At 40.4% G+C, this 17,927-nt stretch overlaps 1 protein-coding gene across 4 annotated transcripts in view; it reads left to right on the forward strand.

The window, feature by feature from the left end:
• Nucleotides 1–12,704, forward strand: part of Erlec1 (endoplasmic reticulum lectin 1) — a 52,405-nt gene extending 39,701 nt beyond the window's left edge. For 2 of the 4 annotated variants that reach the window (XM_004660160.3, XM_045137447.1), the window contains 4 exons: nt 2,414–2,538; nt 5,909–5,986; nt 6,196–6,271; nt 11,842–12,704. In XM_004660160.3, the coding sequence (XP_004660217.2) occupies nt 2,414–2,538; nt 5,909–5,986; nt 6,196–6,271; nt 11,842–11,913 (351 nt within the window). In that variant the 3' untranslated portion in view covers nt 11,914–12,704. Of the gene's footprint in view, nt 1–2,413; nt 2,539–5,908; nt 5,987–6,195; nt 6,272–8,067; nt 8,130–11,841 lie in introns of those variants that run through there. The other 2 variants (XM_045137446.1, XM_045137445.1) reach the window with 2 other exon arrangements.
• Nucleotides 12,705–17,927: the final 5,223 nt, after the last annotated feature.

A 17,927-nucleotide genomic window follows, 5' to 3' on the forward strand; every position in this document is an offset into this window, starting at 1 on the left:
CAAATGCATACATGTAATTGTTGGAATAACCTTTTTATTAATTTGGAAGGAATAGTGCTGCTCTGCACTTGTTCTTTTCAGCTAGCATCTTGGAGATCTTCCTTTTCTACAACAACTAATCTCCTTCCTTTTAGCAGATATTTAGGATTATGTAATTGTGTTTAATTGTGTCCACTGGAGCTTCTTCAGGTTTGGGGTTTGTTTATTTGGTTGGTTTTGGTTTTTCCAGGTCTCATTCTAGCACAGGCTGGCGTTGAACTCACAAAGATCCTTTCACTTCTACCTCCCCAGTGCTAGGATTAAAGGCATGCACCATCACACCCAGGCTTTTTAGTTTTTGCTATGATAGTGTTCACATGTGAGTGTGGCCACACACAACAGCATGCATGTAGAAGTCAGAACAACTTTTGCATCTGTCTTTCCACCTTATTTGTAGCAGGGTTTCTCACTCTGAATCTGTACTGCTATTCTATTATTATTATTAGTAGTAGTAGTAGAAGTAGTAGTAGTAGTATTAATCAGTTTTGTACTCAGTGAATACAGTCAAGTTGGTACCATTGTTAGCCTCCTTCCTGTCCTCCCCCCTCCTCCTGGCCCCTCCTTGTTGGGGTATACAGGTCGTGCATTGTGGAGTCAGCCCACAGTTACGGGTAGGAGCAAGTGCCTCTGCTTATCATGACCCAACATGTGGCTCTGACATTCTTCCCACTCCCTCTTCCCAAAAGTTTCCCTGAGCCATGTTGGGTTCATTTTAGGTCAGCTTCAGTGATGGAGTCTTGGGAGCCTCTGTGTCTCTGGATATCTCATTTGGTAGGAGTTGATTGTTCTCTGTGTCAATCTCCTTCACCCTTGTGCTGGTACCTGGTTCACCAAGAAAACAGCACCCTTGCTTGTTTTGCCAATTATTCTTAGTTTCAGCTGGGTCCCTTTTGAGGTATGATGGGGTGGTTCTCCTTAATATCTGCGTCTCTCTGAAAAAGAGAAGCAGGTTCTCCAACGGAAGTAAAGTTAGCACCAGATAAATGGGATAACCCTTATTTTTTTTTAGAGAGAATAGGTGTAGGCCCTCTTGTATAGCCCATGATTGGTGGTAGCTTGATAATGGAGAGTGGGTTCATTTTTGGATTTGTTTCTGACTTGTTTCCCAACTCCAGATATGGGTTTCATTCCACTGAGCAAATCAGTTAACCAAATCAAGAGCAGTTGGTTTCCTACCATGGCTGTGTGCCACTATTTCACTTGAGTGAGCATTACAACAGGCTGTTTGCTCTTAAGTAGGTTAGACCACGTGTTGCTTAGACAGATATTAGTCATTTTCCCCCAGTCACCCATGTAGCACCTTCTGGCACTAGGCATGCTTACTGTCTGGGGACTGACTCTCTTCCAGCTTCCATCCATGTCACTCCATGTTACGTGTCAACCGCATATGGTGTCTTCAGCAGTAGGGTCTTAACACTCACCTTTGGTGGGTCATCAAGTACTCTAGCAGAAATATGTCTTTCATTTAGGAAACAAACTACAGATGCATGTGCCACTTGATGCATCTAGCATCTCATGGGTGATAGGGAATCTAATCCTGGCCATTAGGCATTGTAGGCAAGCACCTTAACCACTGATCCCTCTCTCCAGCCCTTGAAACCCTTTCATTATTGGCATGAATATATTCATGAGATACAACCCTCATGATTTAAATTTCTCCCATTATGTCCTACTTCCCAACACTATTAACATTGGAGATTAAGTTTCCAACACATGTTTTTAGGGAGAATTGAGAGGTAGTAATTCAGCAGTAGAGCTCGTCCCAAGTATGTATGCAAAGCCTCCCACTCCACAGGCACAATATATGTAGTTATATAAATATATGATTAATTTTTTTTTGTTTTGGTTTTTCCAGGTAGGGTCTCACTCTGGTCCAGGCTTACCTGGAATTAACTCTGTCATCTCAGGGTGGCCTTGAACTCATGGCAATCCTCCTACCTCTGCCTCCCTAGTGCTGAGATTAAAGGTGTGCGCCACCATGCCTGGCTTGTGATTAATTTTTTGACTGAGAGATGAAGTACTAGCAGGGAAAACGTTAGAGGGAAAAAAAACCTGAAAATAAAAAAGTCCACAGAAAATAATTGATTTCACATATGTGTGTGTGTGTGTGTGTGTGTGTGTGTGTGTGTGTAAAGAATTGACATGACTGATAGGTATAGGAGGGGTAAGGTATGCGTCACAAAAGCTACATCTAGAACTAGCAAACTAGAAATTAATTACATTTAAATTTCTACTCACTGTGACTAACATCATTGTATCATTATCTAGTACACAGATGAAGATAAGGACCAGGGCTTGTAGGAAGGTCAGGACATCACATAAATGTTTGTTGAAGTCAAGTATGCATTATGACTAATACTTTCTCATCTATTAGGACAAGGATAATGGGAAAACCTCTGTGGTTGTAGGAACATGGAACCAAGAAGAGCACATTGAATGGGCTAAGAAGAACACTGCCAGAGCTTACCACCTTCAAGATGATGGCACCCAGTCTGTCAGGTAAAGACTGTTTGCCTTTGGAACTGATTAGAAGAATTTTTAAAAATGTAAAACAATGACAGTTACAAAAAAATTAAACTTACAGGTAAAATCCACAGTCAGTAGGATTAGGATATGTCAAGAGCCATCTTTTAGATTAATTTTCTTAGGGGTAAAAAAGCAACCCAGTCTAACATTTAAGACCACAGTTTCTGGATCTTCACTTGTTTCTGTAAGCAAGTTGTATAATCTGGGTTTGTTTACTTATTAATTTATACATGTTTCAGAGTGTGTGTGTGTGTGTGTGTACGTGTGTGTACCAGGGTCTCTTGCTGTTGTAAATAAAGTCCAGGCAAATGTGCCACTTTTGTGCTGGTTTACATGGGTGCTGGGAAACTGAACCTGAGTTGGTAGACTTTATAAGCAAGCACCTTTAACTGCTAAGCCATGTCCCTTTATAATCTGTTTAAAGCCTTGCTTATCTAATGGTATTTGCCTTAAGGGGTGTGGTAGTTTCATTCAGGTGTCCCCATAAACTCATGTGTTCTGAATGCTAGGTCTCCACTGGTGGAAATTTGGGAATTGGATCCTCCTGGAGGTGATGTATTGTCGGGGGCAGGCTTTTAGGTGTTATAGCCAGCTTCCCCTTGCCAGTGTTTGGCACACACTCAGCTGATGTTGGTCAGGAGGTGATGTCCACCATGTGCTCATGACATCATTTCCCCTGCTGTCACAGAGTTCCCCATCAAGTCTCTAAGCCAAAATAAACCCTCTCCTCCCACAAGTTGCTCTTGGTCGGGTGCTTTTTACCAGCAATGCGAAGCTGACTGCAACAGTAACAAAGGGTTATTGGACATTTAGGTGAGATAACTCATGTAAAAAGACAGTGAGACAGTGCCTGGCAGTAGCATGTAGTAAATTCGCTGCTGCTACAGTCAATAGTGAGCTGATGTATAAATGAGAATGGCAGTGATGTTAGCGATAATGGTTCTTTTCTTTTTCATATATTTTCTTTTTTTATTTGAAAGAGAAGGAGAGAGAGAATGAGTGCACTAGGGCCTCCAGCCACTACAAGTGAACTCCAGACACATGCACCATCTTGTGTATCTGTCTTACATGGGTCCTAGGGAATCGAACCTAGGTCTTTTGGCTTTGCAGGCAAGCATCTTAACTACTATGCCATCTCTCCAGCCCAGTCTATTCTTTTTATTTATTTGGGGGTGGGAGGAGATGGTAGTTCAAGGTAGGGTCTCTCTCTAGCCCACTGTGAACTGAAGTTCTCTATGTAGTCTCAGGGTGGCCTTGAACTCACAGTGATCCTCCTCCCTGTGCCTCCCAAGTGCTGGGATTAAAGGCGTGTACCACCATGCCTGGCTCCAGTTCTGTTCTTTTTGTTCAGTGTTTTGTTGTTTTTGAGGCAGGTCTCATATAGCTCAGGCTTGCCAAGTATGACCTTGAACTTCAATCCTCCTGCTTCAACCTCCTAAGTGCCAGGATTACAGGTGTGTATGCCCACACCTTTTTATGTACTGTAAAATAAACTTAGGGCTTCATCCTGATAGGCAAGCACTCTACCAGCTAAGCTACATCCCAAGTCCCAGTTATTTAATTCTACTTAAATAGACTCTGACACTTCCCCTCATTAAAGTATCTTTTTATGTGTATGTATGTGTATATGTTCACATATGTGTGGGCATACATGTGTGTGCAGATGAATGCATACAAATGTGCACATACATGTGCAACAGACCCATGTGTCATTCCTCAGGTACGCCATCCACCTATTTTTGAAACAGGTTCTCTGACTGATCTGGAGGTCACCAATTAGGCTAAACTAGCTCACTAGCAAGCCCCAGGGATCTGCTTGTCTGTCTCCCCAGTGCTAAGATTACATGTGCAGGCCACCATGGCCAGCATTTTACATGGGTGCTGGCTTTCACACTCAGGTCCTCGGGTGTAAGATAAGCACTTTATGTCTGAGCTATCTCCCTAACCATCTTATAGTGTGTTACTCCAGTAAAGTTTAAATTACTCATTCTTGTTCCTTTTCAGGTGTTATTTTTGTCCTTCCTAGAACAGACCACTTGGCCATCACAGCCAAGAACTTCATTTGTTTTTGTTTTTAATTTGAGAGAGAGAATAGGCTTCCAGGGCCTCTAGCCACTGCAAATGGAGTCCAGACGCATGTGCCACCCTATGCATCTGGCTTTACTTCGTTATTGGGGAATCAAACCTGGACCTTTGGCTTTGCAGGCAAGCACCTTAACCGCTAAGCCATCTCTCTAGCCCAACACAGTCATAAGTTTTAATAATTTCAAATTTTATTTATTTGTTTTTGCATGTGTTTATGTCTGTGTGTGAGCATGCCTAGGTCTCTTCTCACTATAAACAAAGTCCAAACTCTCCACTAAAGGTCTCTGCTCTCTATAAACAAACTTCAGACTGTCCACTAAAGTGGTGTGCTAGGGAAAGTTTTCTCCTACCCCTGTCAAGTAAGAGATTGATGGAGAATGTGCTGACTTTGGGAGCTGACCAGCATCAAAATCAGCAGAAATAAGACATAGATATTTGTGCTGGGTTATAGATTAGTTTGGCATAAAGCCCAGGGTTCATTCCCCAGCACCACATAACCTGGGTATGGTGGCATACGCCTGTAATATCCAGCACTTGAAAAGTGGAAGGTAGTCATCCGTGGCTATATAGCAAGTTTCAGTCCAATGTGGCCTATATGAGATCCTGTCTTAAAAAAAAAAAAAAAAAAGTACTGACATTTAAGTTTGTGTTCTAATGTACTAGACAGATTATTTTAGGCTTATGTATGTTTCATGTGTCAAAGCATAAGAGGGCATGACTAGCAGCGTTAAAGCTTGACTTTGGATATACTGGTCATTCAAGACTTACAGCTTGGCTAAGGGTTGTCATAGTACAACTTGCCTCTTGTACTATATATGAATTTTTACAGAAAAAAAATTTAATGGGATTATCTTAATGGAACAGCAATAAAGAATAGTTTCACTAACAATATACTGGGCTGAGGAACTAAATAATTTAAGAAAAACTTTTTTGTTTTTGACAGAGGATCTTGCCATGTTCAATGGCAGGCCTAAAACTCACCACAGTCCTGTGCCTCACTTCCTGCATTCCAGGAGTAAGCTACCATGCCAGGCTCAAGATAAACAACTTCTTTAAAAGGAGCTAACCTGTTCATATAAAAGTAATATGTAGCTAAAGACATTATTAAGAAAGAGAGTAGAAAGTTTATCTAATTTGTCTTTTCCTTGTAGAATCTGAAAGGTGGAGTCTGTAACCCCAGTCAGCTTCTCAACCTAACCACTGCAAGTAGTGTATATTAGTGAGATTTTAACAAAGCTTGTGTGTGTTTCCAATTCAGGATGGTATCACATTTCTATGGGAATGGAGATATTTGTGACATAACTGACAAGCCAAGACAGGTGACTGTAAAACTAAAGTAAGTTAAATCATCAAATCTTTCTTTCTTTCTTTTTCATCTGTTTCTTAGCAACAAGTTTCATGTGGATATAAAATATAGTTATGAATAACTGTTAAATTATGTCACTTTAATTTTACTGGATATATTTAAGTGGAATTTTGGTAGCTGAAGAAGATAACAAAAGTGATCTGTGATGTGGGCAGTACCTTATAGTTCCTGTGTTTCAGGTGTAAAGAATCAGATTCTCCTCATGCTGTTACTGTATATATGCTAGAGCCTCACTCCTGTCAGTATATTCTTGGGGTAAGTAATGAAAATAACAAAAAATTCAGTTTCGGGGCTGGGATGTAGCTTAGTGGTAGAGTAATTGCTTAGCCTAGTACATTAATAAAAGAAAGAAAAATTCTGAACCACATTTGAATTTTCTGCATTAAATCGAAAAAGGACATTGACTAATTTCTAAGACTCAACATGTCCGTGTCTGTTATCAAAGTACAAACTACAAAAAATAAAAGGCATGAATGTTGGGTTTTAATAGTTTCAAATCCAATGCCTTAACCACTCGGCCATCACAGTCATAAGTTTTGTTTGTTTTTGGTTTTGTTCTTAATTTGAGAGAGACAGGGAGAATGGGCATGACAGGATCTCTTGCCATTGCAAATGGAGTCCAGACATATGTACCACCTTATGTATCTGGCTTTACATGGATATTGGGAAATCAAACCTGAGCCTTTGGCTTTGCAGGCAAGCACCTTAACCACTAAACCATCTCTCCAGCCCAAAACAGCCACAAGTTTTAACATTTTCAAATTTTATGTATTTATTTGTTTGCATGTATGTGTATATCCATGTGTGAGCATGCCTAGGTCTCTCCTTACAAAGTCCAGACACTGCACTAAAGTGGGGTGCTAGGGAAAGGTCTGTCCTATCCCTGTGAAGCAACCTACTTCTTTCCCATTCTCCAGAAGATACCGCTTTCTGGTTTCTTGGTTTTGTTGTTTGTTTGTTTGTTTGTTTGTTTGTTTTGAGGTAGGGTCTCGCTCAAGTCCAGGCTGACCTGCAAATCACTATGTATAGTCTAAAGGTGGCCTCAAACTCACAGTGATCCACTACCTCTGCCTCCCAAGTGCTGGGATTAAAGGCGTGCGCCTCCACGCACAGTCTTTCTGATTTCTGGCACTGTAGAGTAAGTGTGCTTCTGCTGAGATTCTACATGAATGGAACTCTGTAACGTTTTGTGCTTTGCTTCTTTGAAGACTCAGTCATGCTAGTGGATATATAAGTACTTCATTCTCTTTTTATTGCAGAATCCTCATCTTTTATCTAAGGATACTACCTTTTTTTGAGGGTGCAGGGTTCAAGGCAAGGTTACAACTAGACATTTAATTTAGGTTTTTGGTAGTTTTTTTAATTTTATTTGTTTGCAAGCAGAGAGAGAGAATGGGTATGTGAGGGCCTAGCGTCACTTCAGATGAGCGCTAGACGCATGTGCCACTCTGTGCATCTGGCTTCATGTGTGCACTGGGGAACCAAATCCAAGCTGTTGGGTTTTACAAGCAAGTACCTTTAGCCACTGAGTCATCTCTCCAGCTCTGATTTAGTGTTTTAAAATATTTTTTTATTTAGTTATTGACAAAGAGAGAAAAAAAAATGACATGCCGGGCCTCTTGTCACTGCAGATGAGCTTTAGATGCATGCACCCCTTTGCATCTGACTTTACTTGGATACTGGGGAATCAAACCTATACCAGCAGGCTTCACAAGCAAGTGCATTTAACCTGAGCCATCTCCCCCAGCCCATTGATGTGTTTTTAACTTTTGGTTATTATGAATGATTCTGCTCTGAACATTTTTTTTGGTGAGTCTTTCTGTGCTTATGTGTTTTTCTTTATTCTGAATAATAACCAAATAATGGACAGATACATGTTTCAGTTTTAACAAACAGTTCACCAGTTTGCTAGTGCCATCTTATTCTCCTGCCAGCAACATGTGAGAGTTCAGTTATTCCATTTCCAACCCAGCACTTGGTATCAACAGTCTTTTTTCTTAGTCATTTTTAATAAGATTTTTTCTGTTTGTTTTTATTTATTTATCTGAGAGCGACAGACAGAGCGAGAAAGAGGCTGCTATATATAGAGAGAATGGGCACACCAGGGCCTCCAGCCACTGAAAATGAACTCCAGATTCATGCGCCACCTTGTGCATCTGGCTTATGTGGGTCCTGGGGAATCGAGCCTCAAACCAGGTAGGCTTCACAGGCAAGCACTTAACCATTAAGCCATCTCTCCCGCCCTTTCGTAATCATTTTAATGATTCTCATTTGCCTTCCTCATATGACTAGTGATGTTAAACATCATCTCATGCTGCTGTTGACACTCATACTTCTGTTGGGTTTGGTTTGCTCAAGGCAGGATTTCTCTAGCCCAGGCTGACCTCAAACTCACTGTAATCCCCCTACCTCAGCCTCCTGAGTGCTGGGACTAAAGGAATGCACTACAATGTCTAGCCTTGGCACTTAAACTTTTGTGAAGTATCTATCCAAGTCTTATTAATTTTAAAAGATGGGGGCTGGAAAGGTTGCTTAGTGGTTAAAGGCATTTGTCTGCAAAGCCAAGGGACCCAGGTTTGATTCCCCAGGACCCATGTAAGCCAGATGCACAAGATGGTACATGCATCTGGAGTTTGTTTGCAGTGGCTGAAAGCTCTGACATGCCCATTCTCTCCCTTCTTTCTATCTACCTCTCTCTCTGTCTCTCTTTCTCAATAAATAAATACATAAATAAAATAGAAATAAACTTAAAAAAAATGGTCTGAAGGGATTGCTCAGTGGGTAAGGTGTTTGCTTGCAAAGCTTAAGAACTCAGGATCAGTTCCCCAGTAGCCACATAAAACCAAGTGCACTAGGTGGTACATGCATCTGGAGTTTGTTTGCAGTGGCTAGAGGCCCTGACATGCCCATTCTCTACCTCCCCACTTTCTCTCTTAAATAAATAAATAAATAAATAAATAGAATGGTTTGCCAGGCATGGTTCATGCCTTTAATCCCAGCATTCAGGATTTTAGCCATCATTTTCTCAAAAACTATTTCTGCCCCATTTCTTTTCTCTTCTAATTCTGAAATTCCGATTGAATTTCTTTATGTGAAATTGTCCCAAAATCTCAAGACTTTGTTTTATTCCCACTTTTTCTTTCCTTTTATTTGTATGTGGGTCATATTTATTAGCTGCGCAAAGTCCACTATTATTTCCTCTCCTGCATTCAGTCCACTGAATGAGTTCATCTGTGACAGATTGCTAATCTCTGACATTTCCATTTGGTTCTTTTTTATATATAAACTCCTTTTTTCTGTGCTTAAAATTCCCTATGGTCACATGTTATCTCCCATTTCCATGTAATCTTTATCAAGTGTTTTATAATTTTCATAACATCTGATCATTGCAAAATCTGACATATCCTTAAGTTATATTTTCCTTTAAATACATCTAATTTTTTACCATGTTTTATCATTTTTGTTGTAGTTGATCTCCCTACATACTCCTCTTTTTAAAAAAAAAAAAAACTATTTCAGCACCTTAACTGCTAAGCCATCTCTCCAGCCCACATACTTCTGTCTTATTCCTTCCTTCCTCCCTTGTTTCTTGCTGTATTTACTTAAAGACAAAAATAAGTTCTCCACTGTGATAGTTTGAATGTATGGCCTCATAGGCTCAGGCATTTTTTTAAAATTAAGATTGAGCTTGCAATTTCAATTCAGTTGCCATTGCAGCTCTCAACAGGTAGATCCCAGTTTAGGGGGTCATGTCATTGGGGTTGGCTCTTCAGTCCAGCCCTAGTATGTGTGTTCAAAGCAGTTTGAGCTTGGGAGTGCTTGCTTGCTTTTGTGTTGGTGGTATCTCTCTGTTACAGATCTATGGAACAGAGCTAGCTTCTTCTGTCATAAAGGGGTTTGCCCTGGATTTTCTAAGTCTGAACTAAACACTTTTCTGCCAGCATGATGGCACACATCTTTAATCCCAGCACTTGGGAGGCAGAGGGAGGAGGATCATTGTGAGTTAAGAGGCCAGCATGAGACTACAGAGTGAGTTCCAGCTCAGCCTGGGCTAAAATGAGAATATGAAATGAATGAGAAATGAAAATAATAAGCAAATCCAGATGTGGTGGTGCATGCCTTTAATCCCAGCACCCAGAAGGCAGAGGTAGGAGGGTTGCTGTGGGTTTGAGGCCTCCCTGAGACTACATAGAGAATTCCAGGTCAGCCTGAGCTAGAACAAGGCCCTACCTTGAAAAAAAGAAAAGAATAAGCAAACTAATAAACATTTTTCCTCCCATAGACTGCTTTTGGTTGGGAGTTTGTCCAGCAAGGACAGAAATAACTGCAACATCCACCCATCTCATATGGATAACTTTATTTTTATAAACAGGTTTTTTTTTTAAGTTTATTTATTTTGTTTTTATTTGAAAGAAAGCAGAAGATGTTGAGAGAGAATGGGCATTCCAGGGTCTTTAGCTGCTGCAAACAACCTCCAGATGCATGCACCATCTTATGCATCTGTCTTCTGTGGGTCCTGGGGAATCAAACCTGGGTCCTTTGGCTTTGTAAGCAAGTGCCTTAACTGCTAAGCCATCTTTCCAGCCTAAAACGTATTTTTTGAGACAGGGTTTCATGTAGCCCAGACTGGCCTTCAACTCATTAGGTAATTGAGGATGACCTTGAACTTGTGATCTTCCTGCCAATACCTTCCAAAGTCTGAATGCCTGTGTTTGATTTCCCAGTACCCACATAAAACCAGATGCACAAAGTGGTGTATACATCTGGAGTTTGAAATGTAAAGAGTTCCTTGTGTGCTCATCACACTCCCTCTCTCGCTCAAATAAATAAACATGTTTTTTAACAAATTAACAATAAAGCTGGGTGTGATGGTGCACACCTTTAATCCCAGCACTCAGAAGGTGGAGATAGGAGGATCACTATGAGATGAAGGCCATCCTGAGACTACATAGTGAGTTCTAGGTCAGCCTGGATTAGAGTGAAACCCTACCTTGAAAAAAAAAAAATTAAGGGGCTGGAGAGAGAGCTTAGAGGTTACGGTGCTTGCCTGCAAAACCTAAGGACCCATTTTCTACTCTCCAGATTCCACCTTAGCCAGATGCATAAAGGTAAGGTATGCACAAGGTTGCACTTGCCCATTAGGTGACGCAAGTGTCTGTCGTTTGATTTCAGTGGCTGAGGGAGGGCCAATTCTCTCCCTCTGCCTCTCTCACTTTCTTATAATCTCTTTAAAAATAAAAATAATAAATTAAGAAAATGGGCTCTCCCCCATCCTGTCTTCCACATGGCAGGAGCTTTCTGTACTTCCTTCTCTTTCTTTAATAAAGCCCCTCTGAATCTCAAAAGAAATATTTAAAAGTAAGTTGAGCTTAGTGGCACATGCCTTTAATACCAGCCTTCAGCAGGCAGAGGTAGGAGGATCACTATGAGTTCCAGGCCAGCCTGAGACTACATAGTGAATTCCAGGTCACCCTGGGCTAGAGCAAGACCCTCAAAAAAAAGCCACACACACACACACCCCTATGGCTTAATTTAGCCTGGCATGGTGGCACATGCCTTTAATCCCCAGCACTTGGGACACGGAAGTCAGAGGATCACGAGAAGTTCAAGTCCTACCTAGGCTATAGAGTGAGTTCCAGGTCAGCCTGGATTAAAGTGAGACCCTACCTGAAAACAAGCACACACATACATGAACACACTTAATTTGCATCAAGCAGCGACAGGCCCTGGCGTGTGCCCATTCTCTCTTTAAATAAAATGTAAATAAATAATAATTAAAATGTTCACCTTATTAGCTTTTTAATGACTTTGCTGTTCTTACTTAGGTTGAATCTCCAGTGATCTGTAAAATCCTAGATACTGCTGATGAAAATGGACTTCTTTCTCTCCCCAACTAAAGGATATTAAAGTTGAAGGAAAAAAATATTGAAAGTCTTTCTGCCCGTATGTCTCATTATAGAGTTCTCAGCCATTGGACCTCATCTAACGGATTGTATAAAAAGATTGTCAACCACTTTGTGAATATATGTGTGTATATATGAGGCAGAGAATGGACTCATTTTTTTCATTTTTGTGTCTTATGAATTGTGTTTTGTCTTTGCTTGGATAATGTGATTTCAAAATAAATCTGACCCAAGCAGTATAGAGTCCAGCCTATTCAAATGCTATAATCGTTATACCTGTTAAATGATTTTTAATAATAGATATATTGTGCAAATTATATATAACTAATGAAATAGAGATAATGAAGAAAGATATTGATAGGAGATTGTTTAAATGGTAACCATGTACAATATGTAAATTCCCATACCTGAAATCCTTCAAAATCAATCTTGATATAGGAACTCTTTACCACGAGGCATCAAACTTAAGAAATGGCACATTGTAGAGCCTCATGCGTGGTTTTTCTTCACCACAGTTATCTCAAGAAACTCTTACTTGTGACAAGTCACTTCTCTCCTCAAACTTGTATCTATTTCTTCTCCATGAGTATGTTTTCTCCCAGAATTTATGGCATTGACAAGTTGGTGATTTTTCTCTAACTTAAAATAATTGGTTCTAACAAAGCACACTGTGCTGTCTCTCCATTGTACCTGCCTTCTGTATAGTACACATCTAGTTCTGGATAGTTTCATTGCACTATATTTATTCCTAAGAATAAAATGTTCATGAGCAGTGTTGTCATGTAGTTAATAGCAGATTCTTCCATTCCTCTACCTTTTCCATTATCCTGCTGCACATGTTTGAACATGCCTGTCTAAACTAGGACAGAAGAGTGGCCTGAAGGGCCTGGGAGTATAGTACAGCTCAGAGACAGAATCCCCACACCAAGATTTTTTTAATAATTTATTTTTAAAAACAGTATGAGCCAGGCGTGGTGGTACACGCCTTTAATCCCAGCACTCAGGAGGCAGAAGTAGGAGGATTACCATGAGTTCGAGACCACCCTGAGACTCCATAGTGAATTCCAGGTCAGCCTGGGCCAGAGTGAGACCCTACTTTGGAAAAAAAAAAACTGAGTATGAAGGCTCACACCTATATTACCAACACTGGCAAAGCAGAGGCGGAATTGGCACAAGTTCAAAGTCAACCTGGTCTATATAGTTATTTCTAGTGCTACAAAATGAGACCCCATCTTAAAAAGCCAAAATATACAAAGTGACCATAATACTCCTGAAAAAAAAATTATATAGATAGATGATTGATTGATGATTGAGAGATAGATGATAGATAATAGATTATCTGTATAGATAATAGGTGATAGATTAGATAGATAGGTAATAGATTGATAGATAGATGATAGGTAGATGGATGGTAGGTAGATGGTAGAGGATTGATTGATAGATTATAGATAGATGTTAAATCCATTTATTTATTTTAGGTAGGCTCTCAGTCTAGTCCAGGTTGACCTTGAACGCAACTTACCCTCCTTATTGCTGGGTTGTAGGTATGAACCACTACATCAGTCTTATTAATCAAATGACAAGATAATTTTAGTTTAAGAAAGGATTATGGAAAGTATATAAGAGCTGAAGGATGTGGAAGAGTGCTATGAAACATTATCTTTTGGACACAACATGGTCATTTACACTCATGAGCTCAAAGCTCCTATGCTTTCCTGTACAAGACTGATATGTCAACATTTCATAATGGAGAGACCCTACCCTTCCTACAGGAGCTATTGGCAGCTAATGGTTGCGGGGGTATGGCGAGTCATTTACTACAGTAATGTAGCCACTGGTAAGTTGCCTATGCTGTAGTAAATAACCCCACCTGGTTTGATGCAAGCAACCCTAACTAAACTAAGTGGGTCACACACAAACATGAAAGTAGGAAGGGGAGGGGCAGATTGAGGAAAAGGTGGTAAGAGACTGGGTGTAGTAGCTCACACCTTTAATCCCACCCCTCCAGAAGCTGAGGTAAGAGGCTCACCATAAATTGGAGAGAGAAGAAAGACAAGTAGCATAGCTTCCTGTATATTTTCTTGAAGTACATTGTGTGTGTGTTTCTGAGACAATCTTATGTACCCCAGGCTGGCCTCCAGCCTCTACCTCTTGAGTGTTGGAATTACAGGTAAGGGACACCATGCCTGGTGTGGCTCAGTGGTGGGATCAAATCTAGTATGTTTGTGCATACTACACAAACATTCTACTAAGTACATCCTAACCCCAAAATACAGTTTTTATTTTGTAAATATATATTACTAAAAAGCTTCCTGAAACACTCACCAATTTAGTTTTTGAAAACACAATAAATTAATCTATTTTCTAAAATTGCTTAGTAAGGGCTGGAGAGATGGCTCAGCAGTTAAGGCACTTGCCTGCAAAACCTAACAGCCTGGGTTCAGTTCCCCAGTACACACATAAAGCCATATGCACAAGATGGTGCATGCATCTGGAGTTCGTTCGCAGTGGCTAAAGACCCTGGCGGGCCCATTCTTTCTCTTCTCTCCCTGCTTGCAAATAAATAAATAAAATAGTTTTTTTTAGAGCAGAGTGTAGTGGCACATGCCTTTAATCCCCGCACCTGGGAGGCAGAGGTTGGAATTCCCTGTAGATTCCATGAGCCTACATAGTGAATGAAAAATCAAAAATACAATTTTTTTAACTGCTTTAAATTTTTAAAAGAAAATAGTGGGCTGGAGAGATGGCTTAGCAGTTAAGTGCTTGCCTGTGAAGCCTGAAGACCCCGTTTCGAGGCTTGATTCCCTAGGACCCACATTAGCTAGATGCACAAGGGGGCACACACATCTGGAGTTCGTTTGCAGTGGCTGGAAGCCCTGGTGCGCCCATTCTCTCCACCCCCCCCCTCTCTCCCTCCCTCCCTCCTCTCCCTCCCTCTCTCTCTCTCTCTCTCTCTGTTTCTCCCCCTCCCTCCCTCCCTCCTCTCCTCTCTGTCTGTCACTCTCAAATAAATAAATAAAAATAAACCAAAAACACTTTTAAAAAAAATTTTTTAAGTAAGCCAAAGATTGAACTTTAGTTACAATGGCCTGCCATTTCTGTATCCCCAGTAAATAGTAATTTATAACTCATTATCAGAGTTCCTTAAAAATAGGGAGCGTGAATTTCCATTTTCCTTTTTTTTAGATTTTATTTTTATTTGTTTATTAGAGACAGAGAGAGAGAGAGAGAAAAAAAAATGGGCACACAGGGTCTCCAGCCACTGCAAACCAACTCCGGATGCATGCGCCACCATGTGCATCTGGTTTATGTGGGACCTGGAGAATTGAACAAGGATTCTTTGGCTTTGCAGGCAAAACACCTTAACTGCTAAGCCGTCTCTCCAGCCCACCATTTTCGTTTTTAAGTATTTTACTTATTTATTTGCAAGCAGAGATACATAGATTGAGTATGGGTGCCCCAGGTCCTCTAACCACTATAGCATGTGCCACTTTGTGCATCTGGTTTTATATGGGCACTGGGGAATCAAACCTTGGGCCTTAGGCTTCACAGCAAACATGTTATCCACTGAGCCATCTCTCCAGTACACATTTCTATTTTTTTCCTTTAAAACAAAACTTTTAACGTTTTTATTTTATATTTATTTATGTATTTACTTATTTATTAAGAGAGAAGTGAATACCAGGCATGGTGGCACACACCTTTAATCCCAGCACTCGGGAGGCAGAGGTAGGAGGATTGCTGTGAGTTCAAGGCCATCCTGGGACTACATAGTGAATTCCAAGTCAGCCTGGGCTACAGTGAGACCCTACCTTGATAAAAAAGAGAGAGAGAGAGAGAGATTGGGAATGGGCATGCCAGGGGCCTCTAGCCACTACAGATGAATTCCAGACATATGTGCATCTGGCTTACATGGCTCCTGGGGAATCAAACCTGGGTCCTTAGACTTTGCAGGCAAATACTTTAACCACCAAGCCATCTCTCCAGCCCTCCATTTTCTTTCTTTTTATTACATTAATTTGTTTTTTATTGACAACTTCCATGATTGTATACAATATCCTATGGTAATCCCCTCCCTCCACCCACTTCCCCTTTGAAATTCCACTCTCCACCATATCCCCTCCCCCTCTCAATCAGTCTCTTTTTTTTTTTTTTTTTTTGGTTTTTTGAGGTAGGGTCTCACTCTGGTCCAGGCTGACCTAGAATTAACCCTGTCATCTCAGGGTGGTCTTGAACTCATGGCAATCCTCCTACCTCTGCCTCCCAAGTGCTGGGATTAAAGGTGTGCACCACCACACCCAGCTTTTCAGTCTCTCTTTTATTTTGATGTCATGATCTTTTCCTCCTCTTATGATGGTCTTGTGTAGGTAGTGTCAGACACTGAGGTCATGGATATCCTGGCCATTTTGTGTCTAGAGGAGCACATTGCAAGGAGTCCTACCCTTCCTTTGGCTTTTACATTCTTTCTGCCACCTCTTCCATAATAGACCCTAAGCCTTGGAAGATGTGATAGAGATATTGCAGTGATGAGCACTTCTTAGCACCATGATGCCTTCTGAATTATCCCTAGGTCACTGCCATCTGAAATGAGAAGGTTCTCTAACCAAATTTGAGAGCAGCATTAATATATGGCTATCGTTTTCCTGCCATCGTGGAGCTCCCGCCTTGAGCCTGTAAGTCAAAATAAACCTTTTTTCCCACAAGTTGCTCTTGGTTGGTTGATTTCTACCAGCAATGCGGACCTGACTGCAACAGCTTGTCCTAAATAGCCTTTATTATGTTGTCTATTCCCAGTCTCTGTAGGATTTTTATCATGAAGGGATGTTGGATTTTGTCGAATGTTTTTTCAGCATCAAATGAGATGATAATGTGATTTTTGTCCTTCAGTCCATTTACATAATGTATTACATTTATCAATTTGATTCTGTTGAACCATCCCTGCATCTCTGGGATAAAGCCTACGTGGTTAGGGTGAATAATCTTTCCGATATATTCTTGTATTCTGTTTGCCAATATTTTGTTGAGAACATTTGCATCTATGTTCATGAGGGAGATTGGTCTGTTATTTTCTGTTTTGTTCTATCTCCCTGGTTTTGGTATCCGAGTGATGCTGGCATTGTAGAAGGACCTTTGTAGGATTCCTTCTTTTTATATTTTATGGAAAAGTTTAAGAATCACTGGTGTTAGTTCTTCCATGAAGGCCTGGTAAAATTCACCACTGAATCCGTCTGGGCCTGGACTTTTTTTAGTTGGGAGATTTTTTTTTTTCTTTGCGGTTTTGTATTTTCTTTATTTATTTATTATTTTCACAATTTTTATTAACATTTTCCATATTATAAAAAATATCGGGTGGGGAGGGAGGGAATTACCATGGGATATATTTTATAATCATGGAAAATGTTAATAAAAATTTAAAAAAATTTAAAAAAAAATATCCCATGGTAATACCTCCCCCCATCTCACTTTCCCCTTTGAAATTCCATTCTTCATCATATTACCTCACCATCACAATCACTGTACTTACATATATACAATACCAACCTATTAAGTACCCTCCTCCCTTCCTTTCTCTTCCCTTTATATCTCCTTTTTAACTTACTCGCCTCTGCTACTAAGTATTTTCGTTCTCACACAGAAGCCCAGTCATCTGTAGCTAGGATCCACATATGAGAGAGAACATGTGGTGCTTGGCTTTCTGGGCCTGGGTTACCTCACTTAGTATAATCCTTTCCAGATCCATCCATTTTTCTGAAAATTTCATAACTTCATTTTTCTTTACTGCTGAGTAGAACTCCATTGTATAAATGTACCACATCTTCATTATCCACTCATCTGTTGAGGGACATCTAGGCTGGTTCCATTTCCCAGCTATTATAAATTGAGCAGCAATAAACATGGTTGAGCACATACTTCTAAGGAAATGAGATGAGTCCTTAGGATATATGCCTAGGAGTGCTATAGCTGGGTCATATGGAAGATCAATCTTTAGCTGTTTTAGGAACCTCCAC

The sequence above is a fragment of the Jaculus jaculus genome, chromosome 18, assembly GCF_020740685.1.
Source record: "Jaculus jaculus isolate mJacJac1 chromosome 18, mJacJac1.mat.Y.cur, whole genome shotgun sequence".
NCBI lineage: Eukaryota > Metazoa > Chordata > Mammalia > Rodentia > Dipodidae > Jaculus > Jaculus jaculus.